This window comes from Eurypyga helias, unplaced genomic scaffold (assembly GCF_000690775.1).
Source record: "Eurypyga helias isolate BGI_N326 unplaced genomic scaffold, ASM69077v1 scaffold7019, whole genome shotgun sequence".
NCBI classification, from domain to species: domain Eukaryota; kingdom Metazoa; phylum Chordata; class Aves; order Eurypygiformes; family Eurypygidae; genus Eurypyga; species Eurypyga helias.
The window spans coordinates 4,089-22,324 of NW_010273849.1; the positions used below are offsets into that span (position 1 = coordinate 4,089).

General features: G+C 38.6%; 1 protein-coding gene across 1 annotated transcript in view; it reads left to right on the top strand.

Moving 5' to 3' along the window:
• Positions 1-18,236, top strand: part of TTK (TTK protein kinase) — a 35,042-nt gene that overhangs the window by 1,345 nt on the left and 15,461 nt on the right. Inside the window, exons 2-11 of the mRNA XM_010159616.1 lie at positions 3,776-3,920; positions 4,204-4,429; positions 8,689-8,795; positions 10,410-10,553; positions 15,340-15,448; positions 15,557-15,632; positions 15,716-15,813; positions 16,792-16,891; positions 17,081-17,091; positions 17,607-17,719. Of these exons, the coding sequence (XP_010157918.1) occupies positions 3,776-3,920; positions 4,204-4,429; positions 8,689-8,795; positions 10,410-10,553; positions 15,340-15,448; positions 15,557-15,632; positions 15,716-15,813; positions 16,792-16,891; positions 17,081-17,091; positions 17,607-17,719 (1,129 nt within the window). The remainder of the gene's footprint in view (positions 1-3,775; positions 3,921-4,203; positions 4,430-8,688; positions 8,796-10,409; positions 10,554-15,339; positions 15,449-15,556; positions 15,633-15,715; positions 15,814-16,791; positions 16,892-17,080; positions 17,092-17,606; positions 17,720-18,236) is intronic.

Consider the following 18,236-nt stretch of genomic DNA (forward strand, 5'->3'; position numbering starts at 1 on the left):
CTTCTCTTTCAATGCACTCTTAACAAACCTCTGTGTACTCTGCCCTGATTTATACTTAGGTAGGAATTTATGAGCTCTTACCTAGTTAGCTTGTTTTTTAGAAAGAATCCTACCTCTGCTGGACTTTGGTTTTCACCCATATTATCTTTTCACACTTCTACATGTCTATTAAACTTGCAAGATTGTGATTATCTCTCCTTGTGACAAGATGCCTAGGTCCTCTTATGGTGCTGAAAATGCACGGTGTATGTGCACACTTGAAGTTGTATATTTGTTTTCTTACTGATACTGTTTATTTCTCCTGAATGCTTTTAAGTCAGTTCATCCCTGTCTCATCACAGCCTTAATTCTGCTAAACTTACCCATATTTATTCATTGTTTGGTTTAGTTCATATGTAGTAGCAGTAGTAATTTTCAAGTAATTCCCTGTCTTTACTGCTAACTGAGAGCAGAGGTTTGGAGTTAGATATTTATTTATCTATGACTTTGCCAGCTTTATCCAATTGTGTTCATACTTCTCCAACACAATGTTAGTTGCAGTCAAGCTTTATAATTTAGTTTTCAGATTGAATTATAGGGAATGAATTTGCAAGGTGTTAGTCAAATGTAGGCATACAGTGTGCTTTGTATAGCATACTTCTGAGTAAAGAAAACGGTGTTAGCTTTTTTTATTAGTAAGCTGCCACCCACATCGATGATGCTATCACATCCTTTGAAAAAGTAATATGGCTTGTTCTTTGGAAAATAGGCACAAGAGTTTGCCCTTCCTGAACAGAGAGACTGTAGAAAAGTTAGACATAGTTTTTTCTTTAATAATGTTCTTAATATTTACTTTTGTAAGCCTCAAATTATTCCACTTATGTGGAGGTAATTAATAGTAGCTGACATGGGTTGGCTTTAGGGTTCTCACAGCCTGCATATGGGCTGTGAAACTGTGCAGATATGCCTTTGGTGGTTCATGTGTGAACTTTCCTCATCTTCTGATTAGTGTCTCCTGCCTAGCCCTCCCTACCACCGTCAGTTTTCAGTTTCAGTGTTGGATTGTATTCCTTAATAAAGCAGACATTCCAGCCAGGAATTAAGACAAAAGTTAAATACTACTCATTACAAGCCATGTAATACAGCAATTCGTTACTTATCTCTTACAGGTTCACCTGTATTCAGTGGTTTGTGTAATATCATAGAATGAATCCTTTTGGATAGGCAGTAAAATATTGCAACAGCAAAACTTAATGAGAACTAAGACAAGGAACTATTTCAAAATGTTTGGTTTAGAATGCCAATGGTATAATAAGTGCACCACATCTCGATTAAGCACTGCTTTAGAGAAGGACAATGTTAAAATTGAAGTATAACAAGAATAAACTGATATTTTTCAGAGCACATCTTACTGTCCAACTAAATATTCATTATGTTTGATAAAAAATATGCCCATTACAGAGAGGAAGTAATGTTAAAAGATGGGTTGTAAGTATCTCATGTCTTGAAAGTTATTTCTACTGTAAGTTATACTGTGATGGGAAAGATTAATATTGTTAAATCTTTGTTTATAGTGTCATAGAATGTCTGGGGTTGGAAGGGACATTTAAAGGCCATCTAGTCCAACTCCCCTGCAGTGAGCAGGGACACCTTCAACTAGATTGGTCAGATTGCTTAGAGACTCGTCCAGCCTGACCCTGAATGTTTCTAAGGATGGGGCTTCTACCACCTCTCTGGGCAACCTGTTCCTGTGTTTCACCACCCTCATTATTTTGGTGGTTTGTGGTTTTGTTTTTTTTTTCTTTAACAAAAAAAACTTCATCCTAATATCTAGTCTAAATCTCCCATCTTTTTAAAACCATTACCCTTCGTCCTGTCGCTACAGGCCCTATTAAAAAGTTTGGCCCCATCATTCTTACAGGCCCCCTTTAAGTACCAAAAGGCTGCAATAAGGTCTCCCTGCAGCCTTCTCTTCTCCAGGCCGAACCAGCCCAACTCTCTCAGCCTTTCTTCACAAGACATGTGCTCCAGCCCTCTGATCATCTTTGTGGCCCTCCTCTGGACCTGCTACAGCAGGTCCATGTCTTCCTTGTACGGAGGGCTCCAGAGCTGGACACAGCACTCCAGGTGGGGTCTCACCAGAGCAGAGTACAGGGGCAGAATCCCCTCCCGTGACCTGCTGGCCACACTTCTGATGCAGCCCAAGATATGGTTGGCTTTCTGGGCTGCCAGAGCACACTGCTGGCTCATGTCCAGCTTTTTTGTCCACCAGTACCTGCAAGTCCTCCTCCTCAGGGCTGCTCCCAGTGCCTTCATCCCCCAGCTTGTATTGATATTGGGGGTTGCCCCCACCCATGAGCAGGACCTTGCACTTGGCTTTGTTGAACTTCATGAGGTTCATATGGGCCCACCTCTCAAGCTTGTCCAGGTCCCTCTGGATGGCATCCCTTCCCTCAGGTGTGTCAACCACACCACTCAGCTTGGTGTCATTGGCAAACTTGCTGAGGGTGCACTCCATCTCGCTGTCTGTGTCACTGATGAAGATGTTAAACAGTGCTGGTCCCAGTAAGGAGCCCTGAGGGACACCACTTGTCACAGATCTCCATCTGGACATTGAGCCCTTGACCTCTACCCTGTGGATGTGACCATCCACCTCATCCACCAAACAGTCCACCCATCAAATCCGTATTTTGCCAGTTTAGAGAAAAGGGTATTGTGAGGGACTGTGTCAGAGGCCTTACAGAAGTCCAGATAGGTGACATCTGTGGCTCTTCCCTTGTGTACTGATGTGGTCACTCCATCACAGAAGGCCACTGGGTTGGTGAGGCAGGCCTTGCCCTTGGTGAAGCCATGCTGGCTGTCCCAAATCATCTCCCTGCCCTCCATGGGCCTCAGCATAGCTTCTAGGAGGATCTGCTCCGTGATCTTCCCAGGCACACAGGTGAGGCTGAGGTAGTTCCCAGTGGCTTCCTTTCTACCCTTTTTAAAAATAGGTGCAATGTTTCCCATTTTCCAGTCCCCAGGGACTTTACCTGACTGACTCTTCAGATACCATGGAGAGTGGCTTGGCAACTACATCAGCCAGTCAAGTTTTCTTTGCATATAAAAAATGTTTAAGGGAAGTGTATGTGTGGGGTGACATGTCTAAGGTAGTTTAATCCAGCCTTAGAGGTGTCCTCAAATCAAAGTCTCTTCTTCCTTCCTTCCTTTCCTTTCTCTTGTCTGTATGATGACATAGTTGAGAAAGCAGGAAGAACATCAAGCAAAAAGATGAAAGTTCTCCCTCTCCTTTATGTAGTTTTCTGTTGGCATTTGTCCCTCAGCCAGGTCAGCATAAATTCTGCCAAATGCTTGTTGTGTTGCTGTTTCTTTGAAGAGAAGTGGCAGGACTGTATGGCTAGAAGGACTGCCTCTTAGCTGTCCCAATAGATGGATTCAGGATGTGATTTAATACAGCAGCCTCATAGCTATTCGGGCAACATATTCCACCCCCCCCATTCTAATAAAACGCTGGCTGTACCCTATTGGGAAGGGCTGCTGTGAAGCACGGGCTGGTACTTGGGGAGATCAAGATCTAAGTATCGATTCCCTTTGCTCATCTACGTTGGTTTCTTTTAAGAAGTTTCCTTGTATAACTGCATCGACAAAGGCTTAATAGAGTATTCATGTTACATAATGTGGCTGTCTCTCAATTAGTCTGCAAAATGTGAGAGGCTTTCCTCTGGTAATTCCAGTTAAGGGGAGCTACAGTAGGGTTCTTGGGTAACTTGGCTGCTCTTTCACCTTGTGTCTGCAGATGGAGGAGGAGGACCTAAATGAAAGAGGATTGCCACAAATTGCTTCAATCATGAATAGGGTTAGAGACTTGAAAAACAAATACAGAAATGAAGACAATATCACAGATGAATTTAATTTTACTAAAATCTCAGCTGATACAACAGGTATGTGTGTTCGTTGCTCTGTTGTCCCTTAATGCAACTGATCTTGACCTAGACTGAGTGAAAGAGCCATTAACTAAAAGGATTTAAGGTTTAGCATATCTTCAGTAGTAATGACCACAAAGTACGTTTAATCTCTTGTTTCTTTAACTCTGTTGCTCTCATCTTGGGTGTGTTTTTTTTTTTTTAAATCACTAGTTGTCGTACATGAAAGCTTATAAAGTGATTTCTCTTGTTCATGTTTGCTGCAGTTTTAATCAATCTCCTTTTGTTGTTTTTCTGTCAGATAACTCTGGAACTGTTAATCAAATAATGATGACAACAAATAATCCAGAAGATTGGCTGTGTTTTTTGCTTAGGCTAGAGAAAAAGGGTGTTCCTCAGATGGATGTTGGCCTACTGAATAAACTCATTGGTCGTTACAGTCAAGCCGTGACTGCGTTACCTGCAGAAAAGCATAGCGAAGACGAGAGCTATGCTCGCATCCTTGTGAGATTTGCAGAGTTGAAAGCGTAAGTATAAGTTTTCAATGTAAGAACTCCAAAATTCAGAATTCTGAAATGGATTATGTTAAAAATAGTTTGTTTTCCTTAGTGGTTTCTGCAACAAATTATTTTGAGTGGTGATGCTTTCATATTGACTCCTTGCAGTTCTCCTTGCTATTTGATTGAAAGATATTAACACTTTTTTCTGGGTTCTATGTGTAAAGTGTATGGAAAAATAGCATGAGACCTTTTTTTTTTCTTTCCCCTTGAGCTCCCAAAACCAGCATGAGTAAAATCTGATATAACTTTGTGTACCTGTAATCTGTGTATTAAACTGTGTATGTTGTAAATTAGGATTAATTTCCCTGTAGACTTCTGAAACTCATTTAGCCGTGAGGTAGACAATTTGCTATTATCCAGTCAAACCATAGCAGTCTATCCTTGCCTGGTCTGCTTTCTCCCTTAGTAGGAAAGACTCATCCCAGCTACATTAAATAGCTGTCTGAGGGTAGGAAGAATGTCTCAATGTCATTCTGTAATTTCATACTTGTGCGATTAGTTTCGATTGTGGCCATTTATTGCTTTATTCAATTTTGAACAGTGTGGTGGTTCAGGCATCTTCAGACATAATTTGGGACAGGGTTATAATTTGATTTATCTTTTTATTTTTTTGTAAGGAGTTCTTATGTCACTAGAAATTCTATGGCAGCAAATATTTGGATGAAGAGCTGCATTTTAACACTGCGGCTATCCTTATCAATTAGAGGTGGTCTTCCAGTGAATATAGCTAGTCTTGTTCTGTTTCTTGTATGTCCTTCCATGTGGCTTTGACAGGTGGCTTGATCTTGCAGTGTGATATGGTCTACTTCTTTGTACTGCTGTTTGCAATACATATTTCTGCATCAGTGTTTACTGAGAGATGGCGTTCAAAGGTTATTAGCTTTTCCTCAGAACATAATTGGATGCTATTATCAAGTCATATCTGTGTCTCATACGTACAGTAGGAGTTTAAGTTGGGAAAGATTGCTTCCTACCTCCGTAATTACTTCAGAACTCTTGGATCTATTTCCACTTGGTCTTTAAAACATGATTTTAAAGGTGGATACTTTTTAAATGGACACTAGAATGGTGTTTAGTATTTTCTGTGTCGTATGGCAGAAAGCAAACCTGAAGGCACTGTCCATAGCCTATTGATACTGTAATGAATGAATATTAACAGTTTTAGTTGCAGTGTGCTACTGAAATGTGTTAGTTGCTTCACTGCTGCAGCCTTTGGGGACCTTCTCGGGGGAGCAGTGTATCTTGTTTCACTATTAAATGGCCCGTTCCATGGCTATACTAAAATAGCTTCTTTGGTAGCCGCCACTGCTGTAGAATCTACCCAGCTCACTGGGTAGTTCAGAACTGCTCTTCTGCTTCATATTTTTAATTGGCAAATTGAAAATTTTCAATTTTTTAAAAAATACTTTTTAATTAGCAAGTCAGGAAATATTTGAAAAGATGAACAACCCACTCCTAAACCCTGCTTAAAAAATGCGCTTAGTAAAATCTGACATAGTCAATTCCAGCAGAGCTCTACTGTCAGTATCTCTCCAAGTGATGGTCCCACATTTCATAGAATCACAGGATGGTTGGGGTTGGAAGGGACCTTAAAAACCATCTAGTTCCAACCCCCCTGCCATGGGCAGGGACACCTTGCACTAGACCAGGTTGCTCAAAGCCACATCCAGCCTGGCCTTGAACACTTTCAGGGATGGGGCATCCACAGCTTCTCTGGGCAACCTGTTCCAGTGCCTCACCACGCTCTCCATGAAGAACTTCTTCCTGATAACCAATCTAAATGGATGTAATTGGAAAATTACTTTCAGAGATTAGCTAGTTCTTAAACATTAACCACACCAGAATGTTGCTGTTTTTTAGATCTGATCAGTCAAAAGAAATTTCAATATTGCTTTTCTTTAGGCTTTAGAGATCAATGTTAAGTTAATCAATGAGTCCTTGTTTGGTTTTTGTGTTTTGGCACATTCGCTAATTGCTTGTAACTTTCTCTGTCTGGGCTGTCCCTCTGTTTCATACTCACTTTGTCTCGGGCTGTCTGTCTATGCTCTGCTCAGTTTTAGCTTCTGTTAATGAAAATTCATCTTAAGAATTCCTAGGGTGCTTTTTTTTTTTTAGCTGTTTCAATTTGCCAAATAAATGATATATAGGTGCTCTGATGCTGCCTTTGGTGGGGGAAGAAAGGTGCTTTTCAGTAGGTTTTGTGTGCTGTTCTCCCAGATGTTCCACGTAACAGGAAGAGCAAGTCAAAGCATCACAGACTTCAGAAGCAGTGACAGCAGCTTGAGATATCAGTGTCTATTGGCATCAATGCTGTTTTCATCTGATCAAAGCTGTGTTATTCCATTCTTGGCACTGGACCTGTATTGTCCTGGCATCTTCTCTAGCTACAGTCTGACTATACCAAAACCTTTTGACCTGTATTATGATACTGAGGTGGTTTGAAGAACCCTTGAGGGTACTCTGAAATGGGAAAAGGTGAATGGTCAGCTGCATCTGTGACTGTCTGTGTCACTAACCGTGCTAGGCCTCCTTTCATGTAACACTGCTGGCTGCAGCACAGTGCCACCAAGTGTGTGGTATGTGATGCCTTTTGCCAAATTCAGGTCTTGTTCTGCATATTGCCATCCAAGACGCTGATGCTTTCTACAGGAACTGTACTTTTCAAAAAGCACATGCAATTTTATGTAATTAATTCAGTTTAATTTCTGTTACTCTGACTTTGCCTGCAGTGGGTTATTTTGTGCCTGTCCTATTGCTTTGATCAGAGCTGAGTTTATTAAGCTTACTGGAGTCCAGCAACATGCCTGAACTTTGATAGACTTGTCTCCTTCTTAATTCCACAGAATTTCACTGGAAATGTTCTCTTCAGTTTTCTGTGTTGTATTTTTCTGTAGTTATGTTTTTTTTAAACCACTGTCATAAATTTTTATGATCCCCACTTCTGAGTACTACCCCTGCCTATCCATTGAACCAGGGTGGAATTTTGGAAGAAATCCCTTTCTCTTGGTAGTGGATTTTGCTAATTAGTGTTAAAAGAACTCTTTAAATATTTAAAAGGGGGAGGGAGTCCATTGAAACGTAATATTTAATTTATTTCATAGAGGTATAGATTTGGTCCTTTTCTATCTTGACAAGTTTACTTAAGCTATAGAGCCTCTAGAATATTAAGTGTTGGTGTGTTGTGTACAAGCATCTCTATTTTCCTACTTGGCAATCTGGCTGAATGTAAAACTAGGATTGAAATTCAGTGAAAGTAAAACTATTAAATGTGAAGTATTTTGTCTGTGCTCTGTGGTGCAGTCTCTAAATTTGAGGCATACAGTGTTTGCCATTGCTAGTTCCAGTGTGTCTGCAGAAAATTGACTTAAATGTGCCTTGTGCTACCAAATGTAACTAAGGCTGTTGTTTAGGAATATGGGGAAGATTGAATGAATTACCTATGTCTTGTAAGGAGTTGATATTCCTATAGAACCCTTGATAGAAGTAGCTTTTGAATAAATGCTCTTGTTTCTGAGTTTTCTATAGGCATGGTATTATAGATGTACGAACAGGAACAACTTCCTTCAGTGGCCTACATCTCTGCTAGGGGAATCTGAGCATCTGGGTGCCGTTGCAGAAGCTCTTCAGTGTAGAAAAGCTCATAAATTCTAGCAGAATTCTGGAGTTAGTATTGCTTTAATGTTATGGATTTGAAGCTTTGTGACCATATTGCTGCAGGATATAACTAGTAATGTGTATAATTTTTGTTCTGACTTGATTAATATGATACATTTTTCCACACTGTTTCTAAAGCCCTCTCCTCCTTGTCCTCCTACCTTGCAACCTGTGTAGTACAGGAGTGCATGCACCTAGAATAATGGAGATTTTTCTCTGGATAGTGTCAGCATGCAGCCCTGGAAGGGTTGCAGTTGGCTGTTCTGAGGGGAAGTATCTACATATTTGAGGAAATTAACATAAGCAGTGATGAAGGATGAGTCTTTAATCTTTTCTCTTCAGGTTTGAGCACATTCTGGGTTTCAGAAAGGTTCAGGTTGATATCTTTCAATTATTAGCTAATATTCTCTGCTTACTGGTATTTCACTGGTTCTAAGGATGAGGAATAACTTTAGCTATAGATGAACTGCTTTGCTTTTCTAGAATTATTGAAAGCCATCACCCAGCACATGGAACTTCATCCTTGTAACTCAGGCTCTTCACCTTGTGTAACTTGAATTTTGTCTTTACAGTCTTCAAGATCCAGAGGAGGCACGGGACCAATTTCATCTGGCGAGACTGAACTGCAAGAAATTTGCTTTTGTTCACGTGGCTTTTGCACAGTTTGAGCTATCACAAGGTGTGTAACAAAAACCAACAACCACAAAAACCCAAGAAAGCCCAAAACTTGCTTGGTATTGCTGTTAAGTGTTTTTCTGCTGTTACATAATTTGTGAGGAAACTGATCTGTGTTAAATCAGAAAAAAACTGGGTTTTCTTTTTAACTGAAATTTCATAAGAACATGTGAATTAATTCATTAATGAAAATATGCACACAGTTCTTAATAGCTTTTTCTTTTTTAGAAATAACTTTCAAACAAGATGAAAATTACCAGTGATTTCTGGTTTTTAAGCTCAGATCTTAGTGGGAGGTATAAGTAAAGCTTTTGCTGCGTTGAAAAATAATGCTCTAATTTGGGTGGTAGTTTTCTTTTCGATACTTTCAGCTTGCTTGTAGAAGTAGTTCTGGCTCCTTCCAAACAGTAACCGTAGGTTTTGTGTGTTTTTTCTTAATAAACCAAAATATGTTGTGAATGTGGAATTAGGTCCAATTAAATTTTTCACTCTGCCATTCAGGTAGTGTAGCTAGTAATTGGATTTTAAATGACTCTTCTGTTTCCTGTTGGACACTGTTGGTACAATGGAGATGGTTTGTCTTCTGTTGCTTCGTAAATGCTGTGGACTGAGGACTTTTCCAGTTCCTTCTCCAGGCTATTCTAGACTATACAAGCTATGCTTGTATATGCTTCTATATGTAGAACGATGTCTTCAGTACTTTGGGCCAGTATTCAACAAAGTTCACCTGAGCTTATGTTGTTTTTTTCCTGTTGTGGGTAGGGAAGGGGGTGCTGGTATTTGGTAGCAGGATTGTGCTACATACTCACAGGCTTTGGTTTTTGGCTGTCTTTTTTGTCTTTTTTTCAGTTGTCTTTCTATGGATGATTTGATCAGTGATCTATATCACCCCATTTATCTCCTCCCTTTAACAGCTTGCTCTACCCAGAAAGAGAAATATATTCTGTTAAAGTTGTTTACTTTGAAAGAAGCTGCTTTTGTGGGTGCATTTTGAGTGTTTTGTGATTTGTTTTTCTTTTTTTGTCAGTATCATGCAAGCTGTTTGTATGCTGTCCTGTATGAGAAATTCTCCCCAAAATTAACCAAGATCAAGGAGATTAAACTGTCTTTTCTACACTGGATTATGAATGCCTCTTATTAGATGTTTCTCTTTACATTTACTTTGGTTGTTTATAGATGAAACCACTGCCAGTGGATAAAGTTTGTATATGGTCAGATCTAAAGGAAAGTCCATAAAGGTGGTCTTCCCTTGTTGATACTACAGGAAAAAAAATGGGGTTTAGAATTTGTGCTGTATTCCCATACTGTTCCTATAACAATAAACAAATACTGCAAATGCACTTTTGTGCATTCATAAAACACATTTTGTGACTTGGCGTTCAACTTCATGTGAAATTGACTTAGGTGATTCACTTGTAACTAGTTCCAGGCAATATCCTTAAAGTGGTAAGGGGTAAGTGCCTAAAGAACAGTGGCTTCAGAGAATGATGCAACATGAGTATAAGACAGCATGACTGTAATCATGTCCTTTTTAAATTTTAAAGACCGCATTGAACCCAAAACAATTACACTATTGTTTATTTCCTTGATTTATAACTCTGTGTTGTTTACTACTTAGGAAATATGAAGAAGTGTAAGCAGCTCCTTCAGAAAGCTGTGGAGTGCTCTGCAGTTCCACTAGAAATGTTGGAAACTGCTCTACAAAATTTTCATTCACAGAAAAAGCAGTTGCTCTCAGATGAGGAGAAGGAAAACTTGGGAGGTAATTACAGTTTCTTAAAACGTTGGTTGTGTTTGTATGTGCTGTATTTCTAGACTGAAAGTTTTCCCTAATGGTTATCTATTAGACACTAGCAGACTGAGGTCATATCTAGAAGGGATGGTCATATTTGTCTGTATCAATCTTACTTCTTCAGTACTCTGTTCCGTCTTCGATGCAGTGATCGTAGTTTGCAGGAGCCATGGGACGGTAGATTCTCTAATTCTGCAGAGGGTGTTCTGACTGTCCTTAGGTATGTGTGCTCTGTAATAGGGACTTACAGCTGCAACTGTGGAGTAGGAGCTGGTGGTGGTAAAGAAGCAAAACTGAAACATACAGACTAAACTCTACAGATAAGTTACTATGAGGTGTATCTTGTGACGGGCTGGTTCTGGCAGTCATTTTAGTGATGTCAAATCTAGGAAAAATAATGTATTTCAACTTTATTTTACAAACGGACAACACCTCTGTATTTATCAGTGTAAAACTGAAGTGCTTGGCTATATCATAAAATGTAACTGATACAGATTGCTGGGTATATAACTTAATAAGGGAACAGTTATCAAATGAAGCTTTCAAGAGATAAATCTGGGTTGGAATTGAGCAAAAACCCCCATGCTTCAACTTAAATACCGAAGTGTATGTAACTCTTCCAAGTGTAGCGTCTTAACACTTTCATGGTTTTGCTTTGTATGAGGATGGAATTTGTGCAAAATAGGTCTGATTTAATTTCCTTAGGGATATGTCTTCAGGAATGTGGTTTGAGATTTGGCTTGCTCCTGTTGAGTCAACCTTTGTGTGAAACACTAGTGGGCAGGGAGGAAGGCAAACATTCGGCAACACTTGCAATAATATTCAGTTTTGGCATTCATTTTTTTAATAAACTCAATTTTTGGTCCTATTCTGTTTACCATTAATCATATAGACATCCTAAGTGACACAGCTGATCCTCTGTGCCACAGGAGAATACCCTTCAGGGAATGCACAGTTTCTATCTGATATTACTGACTTGCTGCACAGCTAAGGGAATACCTATGAGAGAATATGTGAAAGAAGCCAGTCTAACATCTAGGAAGCAGTGAATTGTGGGGGAGGAGTAGGCTAATCCAGCTTTTCATTTATATGAACTTGTAGCAGCATATATTTGAAAAATGCTAAGTATTAATTCTGCAATTTAAAGATAAATGTTTAAAAGGCAAGTAACACTAGACTTGAAATATCTCAAACTCAGGGATGTTTATGGACTAAATCACTGAACTTGATTTTAAGTGAATTTGTATGGTTCTCCTGGAACAACAGACTTCTAATGTTTAGGCACTGAAGTCTTGTCATTCAAATTTCCATTTAAAGAGCTGCTTTTGAAAGCTTTTTGTTTGAAAACAGGAATGCTGTGTATGTAAATGAATCTTCACAGCTTCAAAGGATTGTTCAGAAAGCTTTTGACTCCTTTGAAAGTTGTATGAAGTTTTAGTGAAGAGCTATATGAAGTTATAGTGCAGTGATACAAACAAGTCTACAAGCCTTTGGTTTAATTCCTTTTCCCCCTCTTTCATTCATGCACAGCAGTTTAAAGTATTTGACATACTATGTGCAATCAAACATGTTTAGTTGGGAGAAAAAAAGTCAGTGCTTAAAATATAGGTCATAGAATCATTTAGGTTGGAAAAGAGATTTAAGGTCCAGTCCAACCTTAGTCTTGAGTAGTATGTGAGGCAGATAGTCTGAGACAGCCTGTGAAGGAATAAAATTATTATGGATCACCAGCTGAATGTGAGAGTGTCATGGTAAGCTTGGGCAAAAAAATCTGTGTATATGGAAAAAGTGTGTGTGTGTGAGAGGTGGTTCTGGATTGAACTGCTAATTCAAAACTGTTCAGTGTTACGTAAGCAAACTTACAGCTAGATTGTACACTGAGGCACTTTTAACAGAGTATGATCTGTTGGCATAAGAATTTTATAAAAAATTATGGACTAGAAATAGCTAACACTGGTGTTCATCTGCCAGAAGTCTGGCTTTGCTGGCTGAAGGTAGAAAAGGGGACATTGGAGGAATCAAAATAAATTCATATCAGTTCATTAATTTTAATTTGTTTTAAAATGTTAAGAGAAATGGTATATTAAAGAAGTTCTTAAATTGTGACTTCTTGAGAGGCTGTGGATAGTCATGAATATTTCTGTTTGTTGGTCAAGCAAATAATTTCCTATACTGATGTAAAACAAGGCCTGTATGATGAGGAAGATCGTATTATATCTTAGTGGGTTTTTTAAATACATGTTCCTTGGTGCAGGATGGTCTTTCAGAAAGAGCTTAGTTGTTTATCTGAATAATCAAATATTAATTCCAACTTTAAAAAGGGTTTGTCAGGAAAATAGCTGAATTTAAGAGCTCAGTGTATATCTGAAGGTTCTGAAAATATCTCATACTCCACAATGTTCCCTAAGATACAAAAAGATACCTTAATTCGTTGTTTAACACATGAATACAAAGTGTTCATGGGCAAGTTACTTAAGTGTTGATTGGTCATTTACTCATCTCTGAAAAAAAACCCTTCTTTCCTTCTTCACCTCTAGACAAAAACAGGTTGGATGATGACCATGTTGTTCTGAGCTGTTTGTCTGTGGTTTTGAGGTTCTAGAATGACTTTGCAAAAAAACTTGATTTCTGGTTCTGCTTACTGTGAAGTACATCTGAAATATATACTTTATTTTTGACGTTCATTAATAATGTGACTAGCAGTGGACTTGACGTTTCATTTTAGGATTCATGTACAACTTCATATAACTTGCCAGATCTTCAATAGCCAAGCAAGATTCTCTACTGAATTAGGATGGGCCTGGTGAATGAGCTGTTTGCAGTTGCCTGCCTTGATCTTCCCTGAGCTGGTAGTAGAGCATGGCTTATAAGACCACTCTCAAATCTATCAGTGAAATCAACTGGTTTAATTTAACCCAGCTAACTGGGGTTTACTCTCCAAGTGCTGTGTTAGCAGGTCAGTGATGTGGAAGGTGGTTGTGGTTTAGAGGCTAGCAAAAGCCCTCTGGTAACAAGTCATTGAGCTACTACATTCTTCAACTGGTTAGTGGAGTTGGCTTTAGAAGGGAAAGTGCCTGTGGTTTGGAGGTGACCTCAGCCTGTAGAAGAGAATGCTCCAGGGAGACTTACATCACCTTCCAGTACCTGAAGGAGCCTACAAGGAAGCTGGGGGGGACTATTTACAAGGGTCTGTAGTGACAGGACAAGGGGTAACGGGTTTAAATGGAAAGTGGGGAGGTTTAGATTGGACATCAGGAAGAAGCTCTTCCCGGAGAGGGTGGTGAGGCACTGGAACAGGTTGCCTAGAGAGGCTGGGGATGCCCCATCCCTGGAAGTGTTCAAGGCCAGGCTGGATGAGGCTTTGAGCAACCTGGTCTAGTGGGAGGTGTCCCTGCCCATGGCAGGGGGGTTGGAACTAGATGGTCCTTAAGGTCCCTTCCAACCCAAACCATTTTATGATTCTGTGACTTTGAAATTTATTTCAGCCTAGGATTTGTCAGTATGAAAACCATGTTCAGGTACTGAATATGGGAAGCCTAGTAAGATTTTAATGACTAAAACTGTATTTCAAGTGCTTCTCTTTCTGAGAGAGAGAAGGAGAATTTGAGGGAGACAAGTGATTAATTGATGATTGGTAATTCTGATGTTCCAATTCCTGTGTCTCTGACAGAGTAGGTAGTTCTAGGGATTTGGTATGCAGCATTCTAGGAACTATTGTAAAACATAAAGGAGAAAGTGTGCCTGTGAAAGATTTACCTATTTAAATTGATTGCTACTTTCTTTCATAATTTTCACGAGAACTGAAAAGGCTGCAGGCTTTTGCAATTGCAGGCACCTGTTAAGCCAGATGGATATACAGAAAGATAACTGAGGTAGTACAAAAATGTTGTCTCAAAATTAAATACCACGTAAATGGTTAGACCCCAAAAGCAAGTGTTCGACAGGACAACAGGAGGGGTTAGGGATATTATCACTGTCTTGGGTCTCTACAGCAGCAGGGAGTTGGAAAGGATTGTCTAGACAGTTATCCCTTTGAGATGCTAACTCTCAAACAAGCTGGGTTTTGAAGCTAGATTTAGGATTTATCATACTTATTTAGGTGTGGGTGTCCTCATCACATGTGCTGATAAATGAACAACAAAGGAATCCAAATGTAAGCATTTTAAATCTCCTGACGAGTCCATGTGGAGCAAGCCTTGGAAGTGTCCTTTGGATTATGCTGTTTTGTAGTGGAGGTTTATTCTCAGAATGTAGATTTGGAAAATCTTGCCCTGAAAGTATGGTTTTCTTCCTCACTCTCCCAAAATGCTATTTAAACCAATGTCTTTGGTATTTGTATTCCTCCTGCATATTGGGTAAGATTAACACTGAGGTTTTTCAGTTAGAAGTTACGTTGCGTGGATGGTCTTTGGACATAGTGAATTCCTTTGTGTTTAAGTGTAGGTTAAACTACAGCTGTGTAGAAGACAAGTAGCTGATATATTTAACAATTGTTACAGGCCATTTTGTGCTTATTCTGGAAAGCTCCTTCTGCTTGTACGTCTGAGTTTTTTTTCTTTTTTCATCTGAATTATTATCCCTTGTATAATTATATAAAATATCTGCCTAGATGAGGAGAAAATAGTGAAAAATCTGATTGCTACTAGATTACTGCAAATGTATGTATTTTTAAATTGAACTGACTATGAAAGAATATTGATGTGTTTCAAATGGAAAAATCTGTAGTATTATCTGAAGAATTCTAATTTACCTACAGTATCAAGTAAAGAAGAGTCTGGACTTCAGAATATAGTTGGAAATCGCAGAAGCATGAAAAAGAATGATTCTGGTGAAAATTCTTCTACTATTACAAGACTTATGCTTGGGTAATGGCTTGATTTATTTATTTAATTTCTTAAAACATCGTTTAAACCAAAACCAAAGACACTACAGTGTTGTATTTGTGTTTTACTGTTTGTTTTTCTTGCCTTCAGGGAGGAGAAGTCACAGGAACTTGATGCTCTAGTTAATTACCACAATCCATTAAGACCACTAAACAAATCTAACCAGGTAAAACATGTAACATTTTGCTTCAAAATCTTAAGCTTTTTGTTCTCCTTTTACACATCTGGTAACTTTCAATTTGCTCTTAGGTCTGCCCCTTTGGGAGGGTCCCTGTTAAACTAGTAAGTGATGCTGGTGATGATGTGAAGATGACAGATGTCCCACTTACAGCTAGTACTATGAAAAGGTACGGCTATTGGGTTTACTACAGCACAACAGATTTTAATACTCCTTTTCAACGGTGTATTTATTGGATAGCCGAAATGTCAGATGTTAATTTTTAAAATTGATATCAAGATTTTTGGAAAACAGTCATAATTGCAATAGATATTGCAGTAACCTACTTTCTGTCTTACTACTCAGGTTCTTTCTGTGAGAGCATGCAAAGATCCATTTCTTGTTCTGGCTAATCAGTAGGCTCAAAACAAATGGATACCAAGGCAAAAAATAGATTTTGTTCAAAATAACTTCACGTTTGTGTATTCTAGTTTCTGAAATTAGATAAGGCAGTTTTGTAACTTTAAAAATAATTTTAAATCCTAATTTTTTAACAATCTATATAATAATGATTATATTATAAAAGTGGTTGTCCTCTTTTTACTGTGAATAACTGTTCAGCTCTGGAAGAATCTGTGACTAAAATAGCACTTTGCTATGTGTTACCTGACTGTAGCATAGCTTGAAAGAAAACAGGAGAAACTTTTCCTCCCTCCCCGATCAAGTCTGTTTAGCTAACTTTCTTCCTCTCTTGTTGCTGCGTGATTAAATTCATGCAGAACTGGCAACTCTGGGGAGAAATATGTAACTAAGGAGTAAAACTGGCATACTTATCCTTGCAGAAGTTAAAGCCCAGTATTCTGAACCTGTGAAAGTAGTGGGATAAGGTATTTCACATAATAGTTTTGTTCTGTAAATATTTCAGAATTTGTTTTGGAACATACCATTGGGGTTTAGGATCCTGGTTGTAGCTTATTACCCTTTTTTAAGGAAGACGATTAAGTCATCTGTCATTTAACAAGATGATGGTGGCATTATTACAGATCTCTTGGTACTGTTTCTCGCTTAGCTGTCAAGAGTGGACCTGCTTTTCTGTATGTTCGAAACTTGTAGCAGTCATCATATTCTATGTCTGCATATGATGTAATTAACGATGTTATTTCGATAGGCAAATATCCAGCTCCAAATGTACAACCTTCACTGCACCTTTTCCACCATCAGAAAAAAAATCTAGTGGGAGTGATACAAACGACCTGGGAGACTTGCAGGTAACTTAAGCATTTTAAAAATAAATATAAGGAACTCTAACCTGGCTGTCCTATGGTGTTGGAAAGAATTAATGCTGGTTTTAGTTCAAGAAAGAAATAAGGCAGAATTTTCCTTTATGTTAAGTAATCAGTTGTAAATAGAAATATTCATTGTGGCAGTGAAATCTGAAAGTTGTTATGCATAATCAGGCATTAAGTGAGCTTTCTCTGAACAATACATCTGAGGGGAGAGATGGGGGGGTGTTAAAAATCTCTTCAATTTATGAAGAGAAGATAAACAGACTTCATCTTGACTACAGGAGGTCTTTCAGCTGTAGTTGTGAGTTTTGTCATGGGAAGTACTCCATTCAATGAAGTCTCTTTAAGTTCATTAACTGCTCTGTGGAGCTGTAAATTATGGCTTTTGACAGAGATCAATTTTGAGCTATGCTTTGCATGTTCACATCCTGTGTCCCCATCCCCTGAAAGAAAATTCAAGAATAGAAAGTGTTTAGGCCTTTGTTATAGGAACTGCATGACTGGAAATGCAGAGTGGTGATGGATTTTAAAATGGTATCAGTAGCACTTGTCTGTGTACCCTGCTTTGTTTTCTGAAGCATATTTGCTTTGTGGTGCATCAGCCATTAATTATCATAAGGAATAGTCTTGGACACTATGTTTGGGATCTCCTTTGATTTTTTTTAAGATGCTTTTTGTTCTCTTTAGTCCTTACAAGAAAAATTTCCTTACAATTGCAGGTGTTGGATGATAACAGCTTAGAAATGGCTGCCAATTCAACTGTAACTCTCAAAACCAAAAAGGATACAAGTCTTGTGATGAAAAGAGAAGGTAACTACTAAGATGTGATATTTTAGTAGCTTGAAATAGAATAAGCATTGACAATTCCCTGTTCTGTATTTGAAAAAAACATGCATTGCTAAACAAAATATTCTTCAAAAAGTGAAGCAGTTGGTCTGCTTGGAGTTGTTGAGCATTTAATTAAAATTTCTTTTGAGTGGTACCTGTGAAAACAGTACCTAAATAAATAAATAAAAAAACAAACAAAAAACCCACACCCTACAAAAGACCTTACTGCAACACTGAGCAAAAGTGTAGAGTGCTGGGCTTGACGTAAAATGCCACTGTATACTGGTAATGCATTATGTCCTTAGCTCTCACAGTGCACATAAATAGGCATCAAAACAGCAATGCCGAATGGTTTCTGATTAAGGTTTGCCAGCCTGAGTGTAGAAAAATGTTGCTGGGGTATGAGATAACAGTGGTAGTATATTAAAAAAAAAAACCCAACAACAAAAACAAAACTCAACCCTAGATGTTGACTGAGAGAGATTCAAACTAAGGATTG